Source organism: Schistocerca serialis, chromosome 3, assembly GCF_023864345.2.
Source record: "Schistocerca serialis cubense isolate TAMUIC-IGC-003099 chromosome 3, iqSchSeri2.2, whole genome shotgun sequence".
Taxonomy (NCBI): Eukaryota; Metazoa; Arthropoda; class Insecta; order Orthoptera; family Acrididae; genus Schistocerca; species Schistocerca serialis.
Genome location: NC_064640.1, coordinates 868,055,422 through 868,073,345, shown reverse-complemented (window position 1 = coordinate 868,073,345; position 17,924 = coordinate 868,055,422). Strand labels below are relative to the sequence as shown.

The 17,924-nt window shown below is 43.1% G+C and overlaps 1 protein-coding gene across 1 annotated transcript in view; it reads right to left on the bottom strand.

Moving 5' to 3' along the window:
• LOC126469605 (cuticlin-5) overlaps window positions 1-17,924 on the bottom strand; it is a 324,544-nt gene that overhangs the window by 228,206 nt on the left and 78,414 nt on the right. The window contains exon 2 of the mRNA XM_050096728.1: window positions 10,226-10,271. Within this exon, the coding sequence (XP_049952685.1) occupies window positions 10,226-10,271 (46 nt within the window). The remainder of the gene's footprint in view (window positions 1-10,225; window positions 10,272-17,924) is intronic.

The following is a 17,924-nucleotide window of genomic DNA, read 5'->3' as shown; positions in this document are numbered from 1 at the left end:
ATTGAGAAATGAATGTATACTGTTCACTAGCTTTTTACATTATCCAATAACATCTTTGCAGAACAGTACAGTACACTAGGGATAAACCATGTGAAGTTGCGTGAGGATGGATTCCCCAGTCTCCATCGCGCCATGCTGATTTGGGTTTTCCGCGGATTCCGTAAAATACTTCGGGCAAATGTCGGGATGGTTCTTAACACAAGTCGACGGCGGGCTATCTGCCCGGCTCTTTTCAAACTAGACCTGTTAGAATGGAAATGGCTCTTTATATGAATTATGCTTTTCTTTTCTTTTTTTTCTTTTTTTTTTCTTAATGAGTAATACCGTGGTGTGTCCTCTACCCTTGTAGAAGTTATCCACGGATGGATGAAGCTACGATACGTTAATAACGTTCTTGTAGTGTTATAGTAAATATTTCTCCTGTTGCTACTGGGATGTTTAGTAGCCTTTATATAATTTATTTTATTCGCTGCTGCCCATATGTGCGCGTTTAATTGGCTGAAATTTGGAAATTTGTGGTAAGGTCTTATGGGACCAAATTGCTGAGGTCATCGCTCCCTAAGCCTGCACACTACTTACTCTAATTTAAACTAACTTACGCTATGGACAACACATACACCCATGCCCGAGGAAGGACTCGAACCTCCGACGGGGGGAGCCGCACGGATCGTGACAAGACGCCCTGTTGGCTAATATGATGAACCAGGTGATTCAGTAAAAATCAGCAGCCATACAAGAAATAATTTTAGCTGACACAGTTTTTGTTACTGAGACCAATATGAATAATAATTATAAATAAGAATGTTGACAGTCAGACACCCGGTTAACCGTGCGCTCCAACGCACTACATTCCGGGCGGGAAAGCGTGGCGGTCCCCGGCACGAATCCGCCTGGCAGATTAGTGTCGAGGTCCGGTGTGCCGGCCAGTCTGTGGATGGTTTCTAAGGCGGTTTTCCATCTGCCTCGGCGAATGCGGGCTGGTTCCCCCCATTCCGCCTCAGTTACACTATGTCGGCGATTCCTGCGCAAACAATTTCTCCACGTACGCGTACACCATAATTACTCTACTACGCAAACATTGAGGTTACACTCGTCTGGTGTGAGACGTTTCTGGGGGGCCCACTGGGGGCCGAACCGCACGGTAACCCTGGGTTCGGTGTGGGGCGGCGGTGGGGTGAGTGGACTGCTGTAGCCTGTTGTTGCGTTGTGAACCACTGAGGGCTACGGCGGGGACGAAGCCTCTCCGTCGTTTCTAGGTCCCCAGTTCAATACAATACAATGTTGAGAGTCAATTGTGCCGTCGGCGTGGCACTGTAAGGCGTGTTGCAAGCGCAAAAATAATGAAAAGCTGTAAATGATGAAAAGCAGTTTTTGTAGTCACTTGAGCCTTGTCGTGGACGGAGCAGGATGAGGTGAAACCAGGGTGGTACGCTTCCCTTAGCTTTGTCGGCTGAGCAGTTCCTGTATCGTAACTGAGTGTTGGTTGCCCAACAATGTAAAAGTAAACTCACTGGAATTTTATAATACTCAAGAGTTACCTTGGAAGATAATTTTCATTTTTCGAAATACTTATGCAGCAAAGATCAAACCTCGATATTATAAATTTCGCTGAGAGTTTAATAATTAACAGGAAATAACATTAAATCGTGCCACGTGATGAAATTATTGGCAGCAGCTTCTTACCTGAATTCGCATAAAGTGTGAACTGGCTGAATTATAACGCACCTTACCGCTCCATAGTCTCGAACCGCACTTCGGTTCTACAAGCTGCTGCTGAGACTTCCGTTTTGCTTAACGTGGTTGCAAAATATTTAAAGACTTCATAAAATTCCTAAAGGTTTTGCCGCCGTAACTTTCTCGCATTTTCTGCTATCAGAAAGAACGCTGTTTATTGTGCAACAACGACCAGTTATGCTTCATGACTTTGCTCAGGCGTCCAGTGGCTGTTGCAGTTAGTTTACAGTCACTGATAACACATGTTTCGTGTCGTCCTGTCCGTTTGTTAGTTTTACTAACAAGCCTTGTTGGGTTTGAAACGGAGGACGAGTTGAGCTCATTGCTAGTCCAGAGACAACGACGCTCAATGGAGACAGTTGTTCATTCTTTGGATTTTTCATATTTGAACGTGATAACACCTCAAGGATAGTCTCAAATCACGAAGATTTTTAACGCATTCGCCCACACAAATTAGTATTTGCCTAGCGCAAACATCTACATCCACATCATACTCCGCAAACCAAGTAATGGTATGTGGCGGAGGGTACTTTTTGCACCACTAATTGAGCCCTCCAACCCTGTTCCACTTGCGAGCAGCGCGTGGGAAGTATGATTGTCCGTAAACCTCTGTATTGACCCTAATTTCTCGAATTTTCTCCTCATGGTCATTACGCCATACGTATGTGGTGGGTAGCAATATATCGTCTGACTCTTCCCGGAAACTGTCTCACAAAATTTGAATAGCAAATCTCTCTGTGATGCCCAACGTCTCTCTTGTAACGTCTAACAATGGAGTTTATTGAGCATCTCTGTAACGATCCCGTGACGAAACGTGCCGCTCTTCGTTCGATCTTCTCTATCTCTTCTATCAGTCCTATCTAGTAGGGATCTCAGGTAGATGAACAATACTCAAGAATCGGTTGAACAAGCGCCTTATAAGCCACTTCTCTTGTGGATGAGTTACATTTCCTTAAGATTCTTCCTATGAATCTGGGTCTGGCATTTGCTTTTCCTACTATTTGTGTGATCATTCCACTGAAAGTTGCTCCGGATAGTTACTCCTACGTATTTTACATCAGATACTGTGACTAGCGGTTTGTCATCAACAGTGTAGGCATACAATAGAAGATTTCTTTTCCTATGTATGCGCAATATGTTACATTTACTTACATTTAGTGTCAACTGCCAGAGCCTGCACCATTCATCAGTTTTCTGGGGGTCATTCTGCATATCGTTACTACCATCTGGCGTTACTAGTTTGTTATAGACACTGCATCATCTGCGAACAGCCTCAGAGAGCATCCGACGCTTTTTACTAGATCATTTAGTATATTGTAAACAATGGTCCATCACACTTCCTTGGGGTACTCCGGAAGTTACCTTTACATCTGTCGATTTTGTTCCATTAAGAGCAACGTGTTGAGTTCTGTCTGTGAGGAAATCTTGAATCGAGTCGCAAATCTGATCCGATACTCGATAAACTCGTATTTTTTTCATCAAACGGCATGCAGGACGGTGTCAAATGACTTCCGTGGGACAAGCGACACGGCATCAACCTGAGCGCCGTTGTCTAAAGTTCAAATGGTTCAAATGGCTCTGAGCACTATGGGACTTAACTTCTGTGGTCATCAGTCCCCTAGAACTTAGAACTACTTAAACCTAACTAACCTAAGGACATCACACACATCCATGCCCGAGGCAGGATTCGAACCTGCGACCGTAGCGGTCACGCGGTTCCAGACTGAAGCGCCTAGAACCGCACGGCCACGCCGACCGGCCATTGTCTAAGGCGCTGTGGATCTCATAGAGGAACAGAGCGAGCTGAGTTTCGCAGGATCTCTGTTTGCGGAATCCATGTTGATTTTATAGAGGAGATTTTCCTTCTCCAAGACCGTCATAATTCTTGAGCATCAAACATGTTCCATAATTCCACAACAGATTGACACCAACGATATCGTTCTGTAATTGTGTGCATCTGCCCTACGGCTCTTCTGAAAAACGGGAATGACCTGCGCTTTCTTCCAATCGCTAATTACCCTTGGTTGCTCAAGCGAACTAGATAAATTACTGCTAGCAGGGGAGCGAGTTCTTTCACATAATCTTAGTAGAATCTTGTAGGTATCGCATCTGGTCCTGACGCCTTTTAACTACTAAGCGATTATAGTTGTTTTTCTATTCCGCGATCAGCTATCTCAATATCTGCTATTTCGACGTTCGTACGACGATTGAAAGAAGGGACCACGTTACAATCTTCCGCGATGAAGCAGTTTCGGAAGACCGAATTCAGTATTTCGGCCTTCACTCTGTTATCTTCTGTTCCGTTGCCGATATGGTCACTGAGTGAATTAACAGATGATTTTGACCCACTTACAGATTTTACATACTACCAAAACCTCTTTGGATTTTTACTCAGATCGGTTGACAAAGTTTTACTTCCAGAGTCGCTGAATACTTCTCTCATTGCTCTCCTTAGGCTCATTTTCGCTTCGTTGAGCTTTTGTTTGTCAGCTAGGATTTTACTTCACTTCGATCTGAGGTGAAGTTCTCTTTGTTTACGTAGCAGTTTTCTAACACAGCTATTAAACTATGGTGGGTCTTTCCCATCCCTTAAGACGTTACTCGGAACATACTTGTCTAGGGCATATTGCACGATTCCTTTGAAATTTTTCCATTTATTTTCGACACCTTCGTCCTCATCGCCGAATATTTGATGCTGACTGTTCATATACTCTGAAATTTGTATCCTGTCACTCTTACTAAGCAAAAATATCTTCATACCTTTCTTGTCATTCTTTGTCAGACCCGTTTTCATAGATTCTAGCATAGGCTTATGATCACTGATACCTTCCTCTACGTTAACTGGTAAGTTCCCGTCTATTTGTTGCCAGGAGGTCTAAAACGTTACCCTCACGATTTGGTTCTCTATCTGCTCAAAGTAAACTTCGGACAAGACATGCAGAACAATGACACTCGAACACCTATCTCTGGCAAAAGTTTTGATAGCATTACACTCCCAATCTATGCCTGGCAAGCTGAAGTCACCCTCTATAAGAACGACATGATCAGGAAAACTATTACCGATATTCTGCAAGTTCTGTCTGAAGCGCTATATCACTAGAGCTCCTAACGTCTCGTATAAAGCTTCATAAATCCTTCGCCACTGGAATTAAAAAAGACTGCTGGCCTGAAGACTATAATCCTCTTTGGTAGGTTAATCAACTGCTTACTGATTTCCCAGAGGCTTATTTAAACCACGCCTACTGTAAGGAGTTCGTGATGCGCTTTCCGGAACCTTTCTGTAAAGAATCTACTGGAAAGACATCGAAGGCTATACGGCACTGAACTAGATCAGAGAATTACATGAGGGGAGTTAGAAATTCACATGTTATCGACATTTGAAGTCACTAAAGACAGCATTCTGGCGCGAGCATCAGAGTATCCTTTCAAAGTGAATTACGAATCCTACATCACAATGCTCGCACTGGAACACTATTTTGAAATAAACTATGCTTTGGATCAGCGAAAAAAAGGACAACTGAGATGTCACTAAATGACTACAGATTAATAACCATATCGCTGTCGAAAGTATTTTAAAAAATCTTGTGGAGTATTGACAGCCATATTCAAACAGAGCACCGCATTTATACGGTATACCCTTTATAATTCCCCTCTCACGTGATCCAGCGTACCATCTATAAGCAAATCTAAATCAGTATCTGGATTTGAACACGACTCTTCAATATACTATTTCCAAATATCAGTGGTTTATAACTACACGGATTGGGTTAATATTTTGAAACGCCAAGAACACATTACCATGACTAAAGCGGTGTAGGAAGCCCACTGGCATGTAAAATAGCTTCCATTCGCCTCAGAATGGATAAATATAGTTCATGTATGGTTTTCAAGGGAATCTTATACCATTCTTCCTGCTAAATAGTGGAAGATGGAGTTGGATAGGTATTACGCACCCTTCTCTTCAAAGTAGACTACAAAGGTTAAATAATGTTGGGGTCTGGTGATTGTTGACCAGACCCTTCTGTAAAGAATCTACTGGAAAGACATCGAAGGCTATACGGCACTGAACTAGATCAGAAAATTACATGAGGGGAGTTAGAAATTCACATGTTATCGACATTTGAAGTCACTCATCCTCGTCATCACAAAACCAATCCTGGACTATACGAGCTGTAATTACATCTACATCTAAATCTACAGCTATACTCTGCAAACGACTGTGAGATGCATGGCAGAGGGTACGTCCCTTTCTTCCAGTTATTAGGGTTTCTTCCTGTTCGATTCAAGTATAGAGCGGGGAAGAATGATTGACTGAATGCCTCTGGGTGTGCCGTAATTATTCTAATCTTATCCCCACGATCCCTGTGTGAGCGATACGTAGGGGATTGTAGTATATTCCTAGAGTCATCATTTAAAGCTGGTTCTTGAAACTTTGTTAATAGACTTTCTCAGGATAGTTTACGTCTATCTTCAATAGTCTTCCAGTTCTGTTCCTTCAGCATCTCTGTGACCCTCTCCCACGGATCGAACAAACCTGTGACCATTCATGCTGCCCTTTTCTGTATACTTTCAGTATCCCCTGTGCCGCGCGGGATTAGCCGAGCGGTATCAATCGCTGCAGTCATGGACTGTGCGGCTGGTCCCAGCGGACGTTCGAGTCCTCCCTCGGGCATGGGTGTGTGTGTTTGTCCTTAGGATAATTTAGGTTAAGTAGTGTATAAGCTTAGGGACTGATGACCTTAGCAATTAAGTCCCATAAGATTTCACACACATTTGAACATTTGAATATCCCATGTTAGTGTTGTGTGGTACGGGTCCCACACACTTGAGTAACATTCTAGACCCGGTCACACAAGTGATTCGTAAGCAAACTCCTTTGTAGACTCTTTGCACTTTCGCAGTATTCTACCAAATTCTACAGGGGCCCTGTCGTCTTGCAACACAGCATCACCACTGGGGAACAGCCATTGTACTATGAGATGGACCTGATCATCCGAAAAGGTCACATAATCCTTGATAGTAATGCGACCTTTCGCAAGTACGCAAGGGACCGATGGAATACCACAATATGGCTGCCCAAATCATTACCGAACTCCAGAGTGAGATTTTCACTCTGCAGCCGAGTGTGCGCTGTAATGAAACTTCCTGGCAGATTAAAACTGTGTGCCGGACCGAGACTCGAACTCGGGACCTTTGCCTTTCGCGGGCAAGTGCTCTACCATCTGAGCTACACAAGCGTGAGTCGTGCTTGGGTAGCTCAGATGGTAGAGCACTTTCCCGCGAAAGGCAAAGGTCCCGAGTTCGAGTCTCGGACCGGCACACAGTTTTAATCTGCCAGGAAGTTTCATTACCGAACTCTCGCAATGTTTCACTATTCGTATGTAGACCCAGCCAGAAGTTGGAAACAGTGTGAAACAAGATTCATCCGACTAAATGACTTTCTTCCACTGCTCCATAGATCAGGTTTTATGGCTTTGGTGCCACGTTTTCCTGCTACAGGCATTTGCATCACTTATGTATGGTTTTGGAATTGCAGCTCGCCGTGCAATTCCCTGCTTATGGAGCTCCCTTCGTTCCAACAGGTTTCTTGTGCTGCCAGAAATAACGGTTATAAAATGAAAAATGCAAACTTTCAACCAGTTTGCCACCAGAGAGAAAGCTGTTTGGCTCAGAAATAATGAGTTAGACAATGTTCTGACATCCACTGAAGATGCCTTGTAATTAAGGTGAAACGCGTCTGAGTACACAAGACAAATAAAAAAAATTAATGTGTAGCATGCAAAAGGCGTTTTCTTTTGAACCAATTCGTTTTGTTTTGGTGTTGACAGGGTTCGCGCGTGCAACATTGAGTTCTGCAGTGACTTTTGCAGCTATCATCCTCCAGTTTTGTCACACTCCTCGTCAATGACCGTCTGTCACGATAACTCGACTCACACTTCCGTGCGCGCTGTGACTCAGGGGATGATGCTTTGCTGCTTTCCCCATATGCGATATAAATCTTCGATACTGTACCTCCTGAAACACCAAACACTTCAGTTACCTTGGTTATGAAAACAACAGCAATTAGCTCACGTTCGAATTCACTTAGCCCCAACATACTGGATTCACAACAACACAGAACGCTGTTCTGACCATAACTGACATTTGCAACGTATTGAGAACATTGCACATGTGTCGTTCGTGGTCAAGTGCAACAGTACAATCTGCAACCTTTGCTAGCATCTGCATTTCTCGCAATGTTTCCATATTTTTGTGCAACCCTTGTATTTGCTTAATAATGTCAATAAGAGGGGAATCCTTTTCGTGCTTCTCACTTTCATCCACATTCCTTTCTCGTTTCAGACGAAAAATGTTTGGCCAAGGAAGGGAAAGACGTCAACCTCATCTTCGAAAATTCTTCTTCTTCTTCTTTTGCTTGGGCCTTTGTACCGCAGTAGTGCGAACATGTTTCAAATGTCTGCGAGCCCTGTAACTGAAACGGAATGTGGGGACCAGCCCAGTATTCACCTACTGGGATGTGGAAAACCGCCTAAAAACCACATCAAGGCTGGCCGTCATACCGGTCCTCGTCGTTAATCCGCCTGGCGGATTCGATCCGGGGCCGGCGCGCCTACCCGAGCCCAGGGAGCAGCGCATTAGCGCTGTCGGCTAACCTGGCGGTTTAACCTCAACCTCGAAAATATAACTGCATAATTTGATTTTGTCCATTATAAATGGTTTTCTTGAAAGCCTGCGACTGTGAAAACAATGAGTTTCTTCATAAATAACTTTCTGCTACCAGTCACGATTTTCTTTTACGTATGTTTCAAACGACGCGTTTCGGGAAATGATTCCCATTTCCAAGTGCGTGGTAAACATCACTCACGATTTCCAGTGCACAATACACATCGAGAATAACTTACATAAGTTATTCTCTTACTTACATAAGTTATTCTGGACGTGCACTGTGCACTGAAACTTGTGAGTGATGTTTAACATGTGTGAGAGTCTGCACAAATGGATCATAAGAAAACTTAAAGGCAACAAAACAAAGCATAACCACAAACCGTCAAAAACATTACGAAAAAATGTCTTCGTAAATAACTCTACAAATTATGAAGTAACGGGCAATCCTAAACGGGAACTGTGGAATAGACACCTGTACTTGGTTTATCCCAAGTTGTGCATTCATTGTATCATTGGAGTGCCAGTAGCAGATTGCTGATTACACTCAGTTCTTTTTTCTTCACTTATGTCGAAATTCATATGAGCTATATTCAGTAGGCACAAAGTATTATATTAATGGTCATGGTAAGACGTCAACTGAGCTGTTAGTCCACACAGTCTCCCCCACTTAAGTGCAACGTACAGGACGTCTACACAACCATGTGAAACTCTCAGAAAAGTCATTCTTTGGGATGTTATTCAACTCGCGCGTCACATTGGGTTATGTGTCAGTTATGCCGTTAAAGCGTTCGCCATTCGTGTGAATTTCTGCACTTTGTCGCTTTGTGGTGGTTCCGTGCGGATAAAATCGCGTCTCGTCACCAATAACGATTTTTTCCAGAAAATGATTGACTGCATTATGCATTTTAGTCAAGTCGCGGCAAACGTCCATGGGTCGTTGTTCTTTTTTATTTCCGGGAGTAAAGATGTACGGGACAAACTTCACACACACTTTTTTCTTCTTCAAAACATTATGGGGAGTGTCTTAAACGCTAGATTTAGAGATATTGCTCCATTGCCATTTGTGCCACAAGAACATTGACACACAACGGCTGCACGTTCAGTACTTAACACTGCCTCCTCACACCCGACTGGTCGAATGCACATCTGTTATTTACAGCCGGCCGAAGTGGCCGTGCGGTTAAAGGCGCTGCAGTCTGGAACCGCAAGACCGCTACGGTCGCAGGTTCGAATCCTGCCTCGGGCATGGATGTTTGTGATGTCCTTAGGTTAGTTAGGTTTAACTAGTTCTAAGTTCTAGGGGACTAATGGCCTCAGCAGTTGAGTCCCATAGTGCTCAGAGACATTTTTTTGTTATTTACAGTTCTTTGTTCCAACTGCCACTGTTATTCCTACACGGCATCGTTTATAGGCCAGGTATAAAAATCAGTCTCGGAACTTTTTGGACGGACGGTGTATACGTCGTCACATAGCGACAAGGTTCATGGTCACAGAAAAGAAGATTGTGCTGATTCTTTTTATCTGCTCATATTTGAACAGCCTGCCTATTCATTTTCCTCCGACTTCTTAACAACTATATCCTCCGCAAGCAAAATCTGTAAGGCTCTACTGTGCGAAAGTGAATCTTTTTTGAGTAAGTGTTCAAGCTGGCTCTCCTGAGACCGCCTGTCATGATATATTTAATAGTTTTTCCTGTTTCTACGTGCGTTTTGAATAACAACATCTAGTGCAATCTTAGCTCACGAAATTATAAAATTTGTACATATTTTAATTCGTGTATGAGAACCGTAATCAATACATGCAGAATAAATAGTTATTATCATACCAGCAGAGCAGCGTACACGACGACGATCCAGCGAGCACTCCTTAACCTGAAAGCAAAAGACTCATTTGTAATTTTATGCAAATAACATTATTTCTTCTGTTTGAGACTGCTGCAATACTAAGCATTTGCCCCAAACTGATGAACAAGGCGCTGTTTGCTTGGGAAGAAATTAAGGAAGCAACTAATTGGCCAACAATTTTACGATATATACAAATATTTTGTGTGACAAACAATTATTTTCGCATGTAGTTGTAGTTTCAGAATACGTTTACATAGTATATATTGACACAGGGAGAACCAAAATTCGTTCACTCTGACACCACCATACAATTCCTTGCATATTGACAGTACAAAAATGACTGTACCAAATTTCGTCCCATGCATATTTTGGGTAGGAACCAGAGTTAAGGGAAGGCAATTTGAAAACACCGTAATCACATGTGATTATCCTCATTCACTGCGTAGCTGTTCAGTGCAACTAGGGCAGTCCTGCGCTAACTGAACTCACCAGTAATTGACAATTTCGGAAGAGCTTTGTGTCTGACGCTTCCATAGGAAGCCTACCCTAATCCTAGAATAAACTGTATTGTTGTCTTCAATCCAGAGAGTGGTTTGATGCAGCTCTCCATGCTGCTCTATCCTGTGCAAGCTTCTTCATCTCCCAGTACCTACTGCAACCTACATCCCTCTGAATCTGCTTAGTGTATTCATCTCTTGGTCTCCCTCTACGATTTTTACCGTCCATGCTGCCCTCCAATACTAAACTGGTGATCCCTTGATGCCTCAGAACATGTCCTACCAACCGATCCCTTCTTCTAGTTAAGTTGTGCCACAGGTTCCTCTTCCCCCCAGTTCTATTCAGTCCCTCCTCATTAGTTATGTGATCTACCCATCTACTCTTCAATATTCAACTGTAGCACCACATATCGAAAGCATCTATTCTCTTCTTGTCGAAACTATTTATCGCCCATGTTTCACTTCCATACATGGCTACACTCCATACAAATACTTTCAGAAACGACTTAAATCTATACTCGATGTTAACAAATTTCTCTTCTTCAGAAACGCTTTCCTTGCCATTGCCAGTCTACGTTTTATATCCTCTCTACTTCGACCGTCATCAGTTATTTTGCTCCCCAAATAGCAAAACTCATTTACTACTTTAAGTGTCTCACTTCTTAATCTAATTCCCTCAGCATCACCCGACTTAATACGACTACATTCCATTATCCTCGTTTTGCTTTTGTTGATGTTCATCTTCTATTCTCCTTTCAAGACACTGTCCATTCCGTTCAACTGCTCTTCCAGGTCCTTTGCTGTCTCTGACAGAATTACAATGTCATCGGCGAACCTCAAAGTTTTTATTTCTTCTACATGGATTTTAATTCCTACTTCCAATTTTTCTTTTGTTTCCTTTACTGCTTGCTCAATATACAGATTGAATAACATCGGGGAGAGGCGACAACCCTGTCTCACTCCCTTCCCAACCACTGCTTCCCTTTCACGTCCCTCGACTCTTATAACTGCCATCTGGTTTCTGTACAAATCGTAAATAGCCTTTCGCTCCCTGTATTTTACCCCTGCCACCTTCAAAATTTGAAAGAGAGTATTCGACTCAACTTTGTCAAAAGCTTTCTCTACGTCTACAACTGCTAGAAACCTAGGTTTGCCTTTCCTTACTCTATCTTCTAAGATAAGTCATGTTCCAACACCACGTTTGCCTCACGTGTTCCAACATTTCTACGGAATCCAAACTGTTCTCCCCTGAGGTCGGGTTTTACCAGTTTTTCCATTCGTCTGTAAAGAATTCGCGTTAGTATTTTGTAGCCGTGACTTATTAAACTGATAGTCCGGTAATTTTCACATCTGTCAACATAGAATAAACTATGGTATTTATATAGCTAATGGATCGCTTGGATTTCGTTTCAGACTCGGTAAAATTCGAACCAGTTCTTCCAATATAGGTCCGAGTTGTGTCTATTTATAATGCTAACTACCACTAATCACAGTTACAGAATTTTTCCTACTACTATCTTGTGTTGTTAATGGTCGTTATGCGAAAACTCACTGCTACCTGCGGCTGCGGGTTTTGATTTGCTGAGAGCTGGTAAGCAAGCTGTTGTACGTGCAATAATGTCAGCTGCTCTCTCATGTCTGCTTATTCCGGTATGCATGGCTAGCGACATGCGTCTTCCCTTCCCCCACCGCCCTCCATCGCTCAGTTGCCCCAAGCATCTGCGCATCGTGCTACTGAAGTTGCTATACATCATACAACGTTGTCATAATGCAACAAATTTAATAATTTTATAACACAGTTTATATCCACCGATCTGGAAAAAGATGTTCCATTACCTATTTCACAGACTAAGAAGTCGATTTTATTGTTGTTGTTTTATTTACTTTATAAAGCAGCCTATGTTTTTTCTTAGGGTTCAAGCTAACTCCATAACAAATTTCAAGGAAATCGGTTCAGCAGTTTTGTTGTGAAAAAGAAACATATAGTGTTACTTTCGCATTTAATAATATCAGTATGAAAGTCCGGACTAAACACATTGAGGCCTGTATAAGCACTACCTTAAATGTATTCGCAATTGCGAATAATTACAACCATCAGCTGTAGAATGGAATGACGACAATGAAAATTTGTGCTGGATCGGGACTCGAACCCGAATTTCCTGTTTATCGCGAGCGATCGCCTTACCATTTTTTTTTACCATCGTCTTAGACCGCTTTTTTTTGTGGGAAATGGATCAGGTAGTGGGGTGGCGGAGGCAAGGTGGGCAGGGGTCGCAACCAGAGGCCTAGACACCATGTCTCCTCCCTCCCACCCTGGGGATGTGGTACAAAGGATGCAATGGGTGTATTATTGTGAATTTTGTTGTTGTTTTTTTTTACATTTTTTAACAGTAAGTAGCTGAAACTAGTAAGTACACTCGTTACGTCGAGTTGGGGACGCACATGACTGAAAACATGCTTATAGTTGCAGCATAGGGCATTAAGAAAGAGAGCAAAGTGTGGTGCTAAGGAAGCCATGAAACGAAACCTACGGGTCGAATCCATACCACCATAAACCGGTGCTACATCTTGCACCGGATGGGAAACAAAAACTGTGAAGAACTTTCCGCACCGGGGACAAATGGTTCAAATGGCTCTGAGCACTATGGGACATAACAGCTGAGGTCATCAGTCCCCTAGAACTTAGAACTACTTAAACCTAACTAACCTAAGGACATCACACACATCCATGCCCGAGGCAGGATTCGAACCTGCGACCGCAGCGGTCGCGCGGTTCCAGACTGCAGCGCCTAGAACCGCTCGGCCACACCGGCCGGCGCGCACCGGGGACAAAAAGAGGAAATGGGGCAAATATTGCTACAGAGTGCGAGGGGTCTCGATGAAACTCTCCATCTGCTGTATCATCCAAGTATGACTTCTCGCAATGACCAAAGTAGATACGTAGAACATATCTATCAATAAAAGCATTTTCACAAATTACGTCGCGTTATATTGTTCGAATGAGATAGGAATTTAAATTGCGATATATATATTTTTTTCCTTGATACGATTGTGATGAAATGAAACCTATACTTTGCCCCAAGCTACATACAAGTTAACTGTGAAAACCCCATGAAAATTCGTCTAGTATTTTCGGAGATTAGCGTCTTCAAACAAACAGACAGACGCGACGGTTTTGCAGTTTTTATTGTTAGTATAGAAGAAGATAGAGGTATAGAAGATTATTGTTAAAGCATCAGACAATAATAGAAAGTAACGATCAGGGCAATCGCAGTGGATACTCATCTTTTTATATCACGAAAGGTAATCATCCTTAGTTTAAATCGTCACTGTAAATGAACTCAATCCATTTATTCATAACATGACTATAAAAATTGTTTTTACTCGTAGACTTTCAGATTAGAATGCCTAGCCTAATTAAATAAATACATAAATAGATAAATAATATTAATCATGATTAAATCAATAGCGGTAACAATATTTACAACATTTCAGCTTTTGAATGCAAGTACCGCCAGCCGTAACACGCAGACGCCTCCAGATGGCTATCACGACACATGCCGTGGAGCGTATTCTTACTTCACAATATAAAGCAAACGTAATAGTTTAGACACTGGGCTCGTAGGCTGTAAGAGCGGGGTTCAGATTCCCAGCCAGCCATCCTCATTTCAGTTTTCTGCGCCCAAGCTGCTTGAGGTGAATGATTAAACTGTCTTGCAGACAGAGCCACGTAGGATTTCCTGCTACATCTCTCTCCATTAAGAGCTTGTGCTTCGCTTCTGGATATCGACAGAAAATGAAACTAGATGGTTTCTCCGTTTTTACGATACAATCTTCACCTCTCATTATCGACAGGTCTCAAATAAACGAAATTATTGCTTGGTCGCTTCGTCGACAAATGCTACACTACAAATCCGTAGGTAGTGACTACGATCAACGATCCATTAGAGGATGATTTTCTACCATTCATCACGAAGGACCAGTGAATTTGACAACTGAATATACATTTCTGTAGCACAAAAAGTGCCATACATGGAATAAAGTTCAGAGAAACGGCAATACTTCTGTACATCAAGCAGATAAACCATAATCTACACATATCAGAAAAAGGTTTGCACCACCTCGTTTCCGAGAGTTCTGGAACCTTTACATAAAATTGGAATAGAGATCAACATAAACATCATTTCCGCCCTTTTTATTGCTCATGAAAATCACACGCTACATGTTGTACCACCATGCAGCGAGACCTTCAGAGGTGGTAGTCCAGACTGTTGGACACACCGGTACCTCTAATACCCAGTAGCATATCCACTTGCACTGATGCAGGCCTGTATTTATCGTGGCATACTATCTACAAGTTCATCAAGGAACTGTTGGTCCAGATTGTCCCACTCCTCAACGGCGGTTCGGCATAGATCCCTCAGTGTGGTTGATGAGTCACGTCGCCCGTAAACAGCCCTTTTCAATCTATCCCAGGCATGTTCGATAGGGTTTATTTCTGGAGAACATGCTGGTCACTCTAGTCGAGCGATGTCGTTATCCTGGAGGAAGTTATTCACAAGATGTGCACGATGGGGGCGCAAATTGTCGTCCATGAAGACGAATGCCTCGCCAATATGCTGCTGATATGTTTGCACTATCCGTCGGACGATGGCATTCACGTATCGTACAGCGGTTACGGCTCCTTCCATGACCATCAGCGGAGTACGTCGGCCCCACATAATGCCACCCCAAAACAGCAGGGAACATCCACCATGCTGAACTCGCTGGACAGTGTGTCTAAGGCATTCAGCCTGACTTGGTTGCCTCGAAACACGTCTCCGACGATTGTCCGGTTGAAGGCATATGCGGCGCGACACTCATCGGTGAAGAGAACGTGTTGCCAATCCTGAGCGGTATGTTGTAGAGCCCATCTGTATGGCGCTGCATGGTGTCGTAGTAGCAAAGATGAACTTCGCCATAGACGTCGGGAGTGAAGTTGCGCATCATGCAGCCTAGTGCGCACAGTTTGAGTCGTAACACGACGTCCTGTGGCTGCACGAAAAGCATTATTCATCATGGTGGCGTTGCTGTCAGGGTTCGTCCGAGCCATAAGCCGTAGGTAGTGGTCATCCAGCCCTTGGGCGGCCTGAGTGAGGCATGTCATCGACAGTTTCTGTCTCTCTGTATCTCCTGCATGTTCGAACAACATCGTTTTGGTTCACTCCGAGACGCCTGCACACTTCCCTTGTCGAGATTCCTTCCTGGTACAAAGTAACAATGCGGACGCAATCGAACCACGGTATTGACCGTCTACGCATGGTGAACTATAGACGACACGAGCCCTGTACCTCCTTCCTGATGGAATGATTGGAACTGATCGGCTGTCGGACCCCCTCCGTCTAATAGGCGCTGCTCATGCATGGTTATTTACATCTTTGGGAGGGTTTAGTGACATCTCTAAACAGTCAAAGGGACTGTGTCTGTGGTACAATATCCACAGTCAACGTCTATCTTCAGGAGTTCTGGAAACCGGGATGATGCCAAACTTTTTTTGATATGTGTAAATGTAATAGGATACTGCTGACATTAGCTGTTTAGTCTTCTCAATGAGATACTCCGCAACAGTATCAGCAGTCAACGATGGCCGCAGCAGATACTCAGAGAGTCGTTTGTACTTTATACAGGGTGTACACGGTATAAGCTGCCAAAATTATTCAGACCTTAACTCTCGGTATGTCTGACAAAAAGGTCTAATGAAATATCATTGTATAATGTTCTTTACTTTTGTATTTCTAAAAGTTTTTTGTAGCATTGATAGTGGACGCGATTCTGTTTATTATTGTCAACTGACGGTACACGACCTTGCTTGTGTATTACCGGCATCGACACAGCAGCCAGAGCAAGGTAACGGACGAACCACAACAATGCAAACATTGGATGTGTACAGCGACGCGGCGCGGAGCGGCGGTCAGGTGCTACCGAAACAAGCAATGTAAATAGTCATTGGGTTGTTGTGAACGTTTAATTCGGTTTTATGTAAACAATGAATTAAGTACAACCAGAGGTTTTCTCTCTTACAAGATTACCATAACGAAGGTCCTTATAGTGAAGAAAATCTAAGCTCAAATAAAATGTGTTTCCTTTAGTACATCAACCAATTACCACGTAATGCGTTGTGCATTAATTACAGTCACACGTTTCCTCTTTCTGCAACTATTCCTAAATGAAAATTAAATTCAGATTATTTTCCTTCTGTACAACAGTACCGTAACGAAAATGAAACCCACATTTCTTTGTTCCCTCTTACACCAGTAAGTGTTCAAAATGTCCACCATTCCATTCGACACATGCTCCATTACGGCGAAACGACTCTCGTCGCACTCGATCACACACATGCACATTTGTCTTTATGGTATGGAAGCATCGAAAATCCTCTGCGCAAGTTCTTCCACATTATTTACTTGCTGAGCATAAATAAGTTTCTTCATATGGCCCCAAAAGTAAAAAGCCAGTGAATTTAATCAGGACTGCGTGGTGGCCATCGCCGTGGACCAAAACGTCCTACCCATTGTCCTGGAAAGCGTCTGTTCAAAAACATTCGTACTCTGTGACCAATGTGGAATGGATCAGCATCGTGGAGAAACCACATCGGAGAGCAATGAGATATACGGGCCCTGCCACGAACTTGTAACGTCACACTATTCGGCTTGTCCGCCACACTTCGCGAACGGCCCACAGGAACTCAATACTTAATTGGAAAGGTACGCACTAAAGGGCTTAATTTTGTTGTGTACTGTTGAGAACTTGCATACATTTAAACAGGCAGTTAAGGATTAATAAACTCGTCTTAAATAATTAATCTCTCCTCGTTAGAGACGGCTGCTGGCACTCGTAAGACCTGCAGGATCACGTACTGTGACGTAAGCGCCACGATCTGTCTTTCTCATGGGCTTCGAAACACATGTTATGACGTACGGCTAACGGAATATCTTCTAATAAAGTTGGTAGCAATGTTTCCTGTAGAAAGGTTCGGTAATTCAAACGTTCAAATGTGTGTGAATTTCTAAGGGACCAAACTGCGTAGGTCATCGGTCCCTAGACTCACACACTACTTAAACTAACTTATGCTAAGAACAACACACAAACCCGTGCCCGAGGGAGGACTCGAACCTCCGGCGGCAGGGGCCGCGCAGTCCGTGAC